This window comes from Apodemus sylvaticus, chromosome 16 (assembly GCF_947179515.1).
Source record: "Apodemus sylvaticus chromosome 16, mApoSyl1.1, whole genome shotgun sequence".
Classification (NCBI taxonomy): Eukaryota; Metazoa; Chordata; class Mammalia; order Rodentia; family Muridae; genus Apodemus; species Apodemus sylvaticus.
Window position 1 is genome coordinate 136,043 of NC_067487.1, and position 8,943 is coordinate 144,985.

Genomic DNA, 8,943 nt, shown 5'->3' on the forward strand with positions numbered 1-8,943 from the left:
GGGTTTTTATCACAATTAGAATACACATATCCCAAGCTAACCTGGAAGCTCACTGTCTAAAGTCAATTACACCCTTAAGTATCTCATAGAAAGCTGATTACTGGATAAACCCAATCAGGGAAGCAAACTAGAGTTATAATTCTTGAAAAATCTGCACATGTCTGTCAATGATTCCACTCAGATTTGTAACCACATGACAACTAACACACACATCATTTATACCAAATGTTCCTTCTCTCACTATTTCCTTCAGGAGAAAAATGTGGGATCATATCTTGGAGTAATTTGGGCAATATCATCTTTTTATTTCCATTTGCCTCCATGTTTCCATAAAATAGAAACTATTTATACCTTGCTCTACATTCTCTGACATTACAACAGCAAACTACTCATTTATTCCTTAAATGGTAGGTGATCATTGTCAAAGAATGCGGAACAGAAGACTGAGTACAACAAACCAACAAAGCTCAGCACCTGAGTTAGAAGAGAGAGAAATGGATCATGACATTGTGAACAACAGACCGTGTGTAAATGCTTCACCCTCAGGAGGAGTATCTCTGCAAACATGTTGGGAGGCACGGATGAATGTGAGGGTCTACTGTAGAATGAAGATGCTAAAGGGGCTCAAGCAAAGTGGAGAAGCAGAGCATTGAGTCCCAGAAACACCTCTGAGTTCTCTGATGGAGGTAATGTGGGCAGGCTAGACCAACATGACTGAAAGAGAGCAAGGGCTGCCAAAAGAAGGTTCCCTCCGATTGAAGATGGAAGTGAGAGCTGGAAAGATGCTCATGGCTTCCAGATTATCCCAGAGAATATGCGCTCCTTCCCAATTTGTTGTGGGAATTACTATAGATAAATTTATAACCTTGTGAGCATCATGCATTCAAATTTTCGTTTGTGTGATTATTACAGCCAATCATAAAACCTAAATTTAAGGCTTGTGGGGGCCAAGAGCAGTATCCTGTGCATGGTGAAATATTGTGCTTCTCACTCAGTTCCAATTTTCATTTCTCTCTGGAAGCAATGGAGTGTGAACATTCATTTCATTGACTTCTATGCCTGAAGATGTAATCCTTTCTATATTTCCTCCTGTCTATTTTCAGTATTCAATCCAACCCCTGTTTCATTTCTCCAATTAGATGTTTCATTAAACCTTTTATGGATTAGAGAAAAGAGGATATGATATTCATTGCCTACACCTGACCACTAGAACACACTCAAAATAACTGATCACAGCGTAGACATGCAGTCAGTGGGTTCAACAAAATAACACTCCCAGGTTCTGTTATTCTAGGCCTTGTGTTGCTCAGTTCCTTCATTATATATTCTTATATTTTTGAAATCATTTATACATTTCATTTGTTTTTCAAGTGACAAAATTAATATTTTCTGGGACACAGAGTGACTATATTATAGACATACATTGTATAAAGAAAAATTGAAGGTGATTAATATATCTCTCAACATTTAGACAAATCATTACATCTGTGAATGTGAACACTTGAATATAATGTAGGTTTTACTGTCCATAACATGTGACACATTGAGTAATACCTCTCTGAAGTGTATTCTTCCTGAGGATTGAAACTTTATTGTCTCTGTGCAATTCCTTCCTCAGCTCACAGATCACATATCTGTCATCTTCTCCCTGCTCCTAAGTGTTTAGCATGTTTAGGCTCTGCATAAAAGTTTTTCTCTGCAGTCATCTATTTTCCATCAACCAAAGAATTCTCCAGTGGCCGTGCTATAGGAATAAATATATTTTATTATGTAAATGTTGTTTGTTTCATTTATTTCAGGTAGTAACCTATGTGTGTCAATAAAATTGTCTCAGCTTTATTCCCCTGCATTTGGAGCATAGCTGTTCATAATTAAGAGTTCTTATTGGGAAATTTTTCCTTTGATGATTATTAAGGGTTCTTTCTTATACTCTTTGATAGTTTTTGGTTTAAAGATGATTTTTTTTTCTATTACCATGGCTATTCCAGATTGTTAGTTGGGTACATTTTCTTGGAATTTTTTTTCCTTTCCTTTACTCTGAGGTAGTGTTTTTCTTTTTCACTAAGGTGAGTTTTGTGTATGCAGCAAAACGCTGAGTCCTCTTTATGTATCCAGTATGTTTAGTCTATGTCATTTCATTGGGAAATTAAGTCCATTGATGTTAAGAAATATTAAGTGAATAGTGGTTCTTACTCCCTGTAATTTTTTTTGTTATTACAGGTGAAATTGTCTTTGTGTGGGTATTTGCTTTTGTGTTTGTTGAGCAAAGATTACATTCTTGCTTTTTCTAGGGTGTACTTTTCCTCTGTGTTTGTATTTTTTTATCTATTATCCTTTGTAGGGCTAGTTTGTGGAAAGATATTGTGTAAATTTGGTTTTATCATAGAATATCTTGGTTTCTCCATCTAGGGTGATTGAGAGTTTTGCTGGTTATAGTAATCTTGGCTGGCATTTGTGTTCTCTTAGGGTCTGTATGAGAACTGCCCAGGGTCTTCTAGCTTTCAGTGTCTTGGTGAGAAGTCTGATGTAATTTTGATAGGTCTTCTTTCATATGTTACATGGCCTTTTTCTTTTACTGCTTTTAATATTCTTTCATTGATTAGTGCATTTGCTGTTTTAATTATTTTGTGACACGAGGACTGGTCCAGTCTGTTTGGAGTCCTGGTTGTTTCTGATATTTTCATGAGCATCTCTTTCTTTAGGTTAGGAAATTTTCCTTTATTATTTTATTGAATAATTTTTAGTCCCTTCCTATTGAGAGTCTTCACTTTATTCTATACCTGTAATTCCTAGGTTTGGTCTTCTCAATTTTTCCTGGATATCCTGGATGTTTTGGGTTAGGAGCTTTTTGCTATTTTGCATTTTTTGACTGTTTTTGGCTCCTCTTTTAGAACTTTTACCTGTTTACCTGTGTTCTTCTGTATTTCTTTTGTGTTTTTGTTGTTTTACAATATTATTGTATTAGATATTTGCTATTTTTACATTTCAAATGTTATCCCCTTTCCTTATTTCCCCTCCAAAAACCCCCTGTCCTATTCCTCCTCCTCTGCTCACCAACCTACCCACACCAAAATTCCTTATCCTGGCATTCCACTCCACTGGGGCTTTTAGCTTTCACAGGTCCAGTGCCTGCTACTCTCATTGATGTCTGGTAAGGACATCCTCTGCTACATATGTAGTTGGTGCCATGGGTACCTCTATGTTGACTCTTTGGTTGGTGGTCTAGTCCTCTGGGGAGGTCTGGTTGGTTCATATCATTGTTCCTCATATGGCACTGCAAACTCCTTCAGCTCCTTGTGTCCTTTATCTCTTCCATTGGTTACACTGTGCTCAGTCCAGTGATGGGCTGAGAGCCTCCACTTCGGTATTTGTCAGACAATTACAGAGTCTATCATGAAACAGCTATATCAAGCTCCTGTCAGGTAGGACTTCTTGGCATCCCAAATAACGTCTGGGTTTGGTGACAGTATATGGGATGGATCCCCAGTTTGGGCAGTCTCTGTAGGGCCTTTCTTTCAGTCTCTGTTCCACAGATTGTCTCTGAATCTCCTCCCATTTGTATTTTGATTCCCATTATAAGAAAGCCTTACAGGAGCTTTGCAATTTCATGTGGTCCCATTGTTCAATTCTTGACCTAACAGTATTAGCTATTAGTGTTCTGTTCAGAAAATTTCCTGTATATTTTCGATTAGGAGTTTTATACATTTTGAATTTGCATAGACGGTTTTGTTAATCTCTTCTAAGTTATCTTCTATATCTGGAATTCTCCCTTTTTTCTCTTATATTTTGTTGGTGATGCTTAGATCTGCAATTCCTGACTGCTTTCCTAGGATTTCCATTTCCATGTTTGCCTCCATTTGTGTTTGTTTTATTGTTTTTACATTCACTATTTGGGTTTGGACAGCTTCATTCATTTCCTTCACCTGTTTTATTGTGTTTTGATTGTGTTTCCATGCATTTCTTTAAGGGATTTATTTGTTTCTTGTTTAAGTGTTTCTATGTGTGTACATTTGTTTTCCTGTATTTCTTTCAGTGAGTTATTTATATCATCCTTAAAGGACTCTATTATCTTCATGATATAGGACTCTTGGGTCATTTACCTGGTTGCCTTTGTGCAGAGGAACTCCTGGGATGTCTTCAGACTATGGTGTCTTCAGGGGAATGGACTAGCTGATAGTCTTCACCAGCAGAAATTGCAAGCTGGAAATATGTGAGGAAGAGGGAAAACCTTTTTGTAAAGCAAGTGCAGGGACCTGAACAATTACTCAATCCTCTTTACTGAGAAAAATATAGAAGTATCTCTTCTTATAATAGCCATGATGTTGAAAATACATGACAGGAAGGACCTGCCCCAAGATGACATCTGCATATCAGCTGATGTTACAGAACACTTTTCATAAATGCCCAGGAGAACACCTCAGAACATTACCAGGACTCACCATGATGGCCATGCTCACAGTGCTGCTGTACCTTGGTGAGATATGATCAGGGGGAGTGGACACATATGTCTGTATGGGAACCTACTCAACTGCCAATTTTAATTTCACATGGAAACCCTAGGGTTTGCCCTCTGTCTTTCTATGTGAAAATGGTCTGAGAGAAAGTTTTCTTCCAGGTCTTATTGTGGAACCCAGGATGGCAGGACAGGCAGGTGAGTGTCTCTAGCCATCCCAGTGTTTGTTCCTTCACTCTGATGAGAAAATACTCTAATTTACTCTCTTGTGAGCCAATTTGTCACAATGGGGGAAGCATTAATGCTCTAATATCTTGGTCCAGGTGAGGTTTCTGTACTAAGATCTGGTGTCTGAAGAAAGATGTTCTGGGACTCAGCCTTTGATTTCTTCACAGGACACCTCCCAAAGCCCATAGTCTGGGCTAAGCCAGGCTCTGTGATTGTCCAACATGCACCTGTGACTATCTGGTGTCAGTGTTCCTGGGAGGCTAAGGGATATCATCTGTATAAGGAACAAAGGGTAGATCCTTGGGACACTCAATTCCCTCTGGATATCAGGAAAAAGTCCAAGTTCATCATTCAACATATGACAATCACCTATGCAGACATATATAAGTGTTACTATAAGAGTGCTGCTGGATTTTCAGAGCAGAGTGATGCCATGGAGCTGGTGATGACAGGTGAGAGGACACTCAGGGATACCAGCATGGACTCCTTCCTGAGAAGGGGGTCTATTCCCCAGAAGCTCTTCTCTCAGAGTCCAATATTGGGGGACAATGTGGGTAACTTATGTTCAATTCACATCCTGCCCCTTTTATCCTAGGAGCATATGAAAAGCCCAGCCTGCCAGTCTGGCCCAGCAATAATGTGACCTCTGCAGTTTCCATCTCATTTAAGTGTAGTTCGTCTATAGGATTTGGCAGATTCATTCTGATCCAGGAAGGAAAACATCATCTCTCGTCGTCCCTGGACTCAGCATCAGCTCAATCAGCCATTCCAGGCTACTTTTGTTCAGGATGCTGTTACTCTCAACCACAATGGAATGTGGCTGATTGCTATGGCTTTTTTAGGAATGCACCACAGGTGTGGTCAAAATCAAGTGACCCACTTGACCTCATGGTCTCAGGTAAGCACCTCCCTCCCATAATCATTTAGTGTTTTGAGCAACTTGGGTCCTTTTTCCTAATATGATCTTTAGCCGAGAATAAGAGGGAAGAAGCTGTGAGGTTAAAAATACTGTTCAGTTTAAAAGTCATTCACCCTTCAATATTGGAGTTGTAGTCAGAATCCCCTAATACAAAAGCCTTCCCCTTTGTTCCATTGTAATTTAGCAGTGTCACACAATTGACAAGTGATCAGATGATGTCACTGTCCTTGTTAGAATCCTGTTGTTGCAAAATACCATGATCTAAATAAAGCAACTTGGTGAGAAAAGGATTTATTCCATATAATTTTGTGTGGAGCATCATGAAGGTAATTAGATGTAGATGTGCAAGCAAGAATTGAGGTAGAGTTCTTGAAGGAGCAGTGCTCACAAGTTTACTTTCAATGGATTGCAGAATTGCTTTCTTACACCATCAAGATCTAACCAGTTCCGATTAGAATAAACCAAGGTGGTCTGAGCTCTCATAAATCTATCAATCAGGAAAATCTTTCCCCAGACACAGATGCATTTTCCTCTATTGCAGCTGCCTCTTTCCAGATTTCTCTAGCTTGTATCAAATTAACAAATTCTAATGAGAACCATCTTCAGTGGAAGAGAGATACTGTACATTTCCTTTTTTTATTTCTTAAAATCATGTGCCTAAACTCATGGTAATGGATGCACAACAGAGGCTTTTCGTACCTGCTTTGCAGATTCATTGAGGCAGTTCTGAGTCCCTCAGGGTCCCCATCCCCCATATATCCAATGATAAGTATTTGTATAGGATTGAAGGGCCGAGCTGTGATCTTCACAGAGATCCAATAACCCAGAGTGAAAAAAAAATTGTCTACAACAGGGGGATATCCTTTTGTAATTAGTGTCCAGATTGAGATAGAAAGAAACAGGACACAGTACAATGTTGTGAACTCTAATGTTCATCTTTCCTTCAACCTCTGGCAGAAACCAAGGACCCGTCCCCTATGCCCACTGAAGATGGTAAGTGAGACCCACCTGGCAGTGAATATAACAAGAATTGAGATCACTATGAATTGGTGAATCCACCTCTGAATTTGAGAAAGTGAGAGATCTGGACTTATTTCCAAATGAGATGATATGTTCCTTACGCAGCTCAGGAACAGTATCTCTGTCTACCTAAATTTCAGAACCCGCTTTACAAGAAGTTCTGAGTGCTTGGGTTCCTGAAATTTCTGATAAAGATTCTTCCTCAGTTCCAGCTCCTTAGACAAATTTTACTAAATAATAATGGAAGATAAAAATGTTGCTTAGATATTCAGCAATGGGGAAAAACCACATCTTCTGAGTCCTTTACATAATTTCTGCTCCTGTACAGGAACGTCTGAGCTCACACCTTCAGTTACTCCCTGTGCTTCCCGTGGGTGTGACATCCCAGGTGAGGAAGGAGTCCCTTCCATGGGATCCCAGTACTGAAATGACCACCACCCCCTTTGCCACAAGGAAGGTGACATGAGACACTGAGTGGACTCAGAGCCGAGGCTAGACCATCACCTGCTTTCATACTCAAAGTGTCATGAGAAGGCTAGAAATCAAACACTGAGTTTGACTTATTTTTATGTATTATTATTATCATCATCATTATCATTATTATTTTAATTTTTTGCATATTTTTAATGTTTCTGACATTCATTCTAAATGACTTCGGCCTATTGAACGTGTCTCCGTGAGCCTTAATATTCTCACCTACAGCTGACTGGGGAAAACATACAGTTCCAGGTTGAATGATTGTGATATTGGGGGTCACACATTGGCTGGACACATCATAGGTGCGCGGGTAAGGAATATCCTTCTCTCATGTTTGACGTCACTTCCACCTAAGGACTGGGAACACACTGGAAGGTTATGACTGGAGTCCTGGCGTTGTTCCTCCTCCTGCTTTTCTTCCTCCTGCTCTGTCTCATCCTCATCCGACACCGGCGTTGGTACAAAAAGAAGGCTGAGGATGCGGCTGGAGCCAAGGGAAATGGAATCAGGGTGAGAATAAAAAGTGGTGAACATGAGGCGGAAGATTCCATACTCTCCCACGTTCTGGGGTAGCCTTGGAAACGTGTAGTGTGATTAAAATCCTAAAGGAACTCTCTGGCTGAATGACATGTTGTATGGAGTTGGGAGTAGCATCACTCCTGGTCATTATCCTTCCTCACAGGCTTCACTCCTTGTCATTCCCCTGCCTCACATGCTTCACTCCTGGTCATCCCCCTCCCTCACATGCTTCAGTCCTGGTCATCCCCCTGCCTCGCACACTTCAGTCCTTCATCCCCTTCATTCACCTCATTGTCTCCTTGCTCCAGACCCCACCTGATGAGGACATGCAGGGGATCATGTATGCCCAGGTGAAACCCTCCAGGCTTCGGACAGTAGGGTTACATTCTTTCCAAACTTTTCCCTCAGGTTTATCGCAAGACACGCCCACAGCATTGCCATACCCCATTAGTCACTAACACTAGACATACACCTTCCAACCCTGTCCCACTCCAGGATATGCCATCAAAGGCACGACCACCCCAAGCCACATCCATACCCAAGACTCACCCACACCAGAGATATGCTCACAACTGAGCCACACCCCATAAGTTATTAACACTAAACACACTTTTTTCCCACCCCATCCCACTCCAGGACACAACATTCAATGAGACCCAGGCTGTGATCTATGCCCAGCTGTGCAGCCGGACACAGGAATAAAAATACAGCTGAGACCAGCAGGCAGCCATCCCAGGAAGAAGACCCACACCCCACATCTTGCAAATGGGAATGAAGGATTTTCTGAGAAGGCATTTGTTCCCAGTGGACTGGGTTTGACTGATACGAGCCATCACCACTCTCTCATGTGTCATCAGAAGCTTCTTAGAATTGTGGGGATGTGCTTCTTATCTTTTCAGAGACAACGCATGTCCTCACATTTTTAAAATAAAGCCGAGCCCTTCCTAATAAATGCCACACCAGCTCCAGTGGAGTCTGTGTGACATGGCACAAGTCACGTTGTCAGGCCAGAGGTGTGTGTTCCTAGCAACTTAGCCCCCTGGTGTTCCCTGGCATCCTGTTTCTGCAAGCTGTTCCAGTGCATTGGACAAATTCTGTGGATTTGGGTGCTGTGCCTTGTCTTTCTGTGTTTAGAGTTAAGTGGGAGGGAAATGAGACATTTGGAGATGTAATGAATCAGGTACAACAGGAAGAGTTGTTCATGAAAAATCCAGACATAGTGGATGGTGAAAGGATCTAAGTTCAACAGCTGGTAGGGAAAGGACAGGACTGTGTGTCAGAAGTTAAGGAAGATAGTCTGAGAATTCCAACAACTATAATGTATGGT

At 40.8% G+C, this 8,943-nt stretch overlaps 1 protein-coding gene across 1 annotated transcript; it reads left to right on the forward strand.

Annotated features, from left to right (window-relative positions):
- Positions 1-5,512: 5,512 nt before the first annotated feature.
- LOC127666737 (leukocyte immunoglobulin-like receptor subfamily B member 4A) lies at positions 5,513-7,718 on the forward strand. The gene is made up of 4 exons (XM_052159687.1): positions 5,513-5,579; positions 6,558-6,593; positions 6,949-7,008; positions 7,453-7,718. The coding sequence occupies exons 1-4, from the start codon at positions 5,570-5,572 to the stop codon at positions 7,668-7,670; spliced, it is 324 nt and encodes a 107-aa protein (XP_052015647.1). The 5' UTR covers positions 5,513-5,569; the 3' UTR covers positions 7,671-7,718.
- The last annotated feature ends 1,225 nt before the right edge of the window (positions 7,719-8,943 follow it).

Bases quoted from the DNA above. Each gene is read 5' to 3' on its own strand.
- LOC127666737 (XM_052159687.1), top strand. The intron at 6,594-6,948 runs GTAAGTGAGACC...GCTCCTGTACAG, and splicing joins CCCTATGCCCACTGAAGATG to GAACGTCTGAGCTCACACCT. The intron at 7,009-7,452 runs GTGAGGAAGGAG...CTTCCACCTAAG, and splicing joins CCGTGGGTGTGACATCCCAG to GACTGGGAACACACTGGAAG.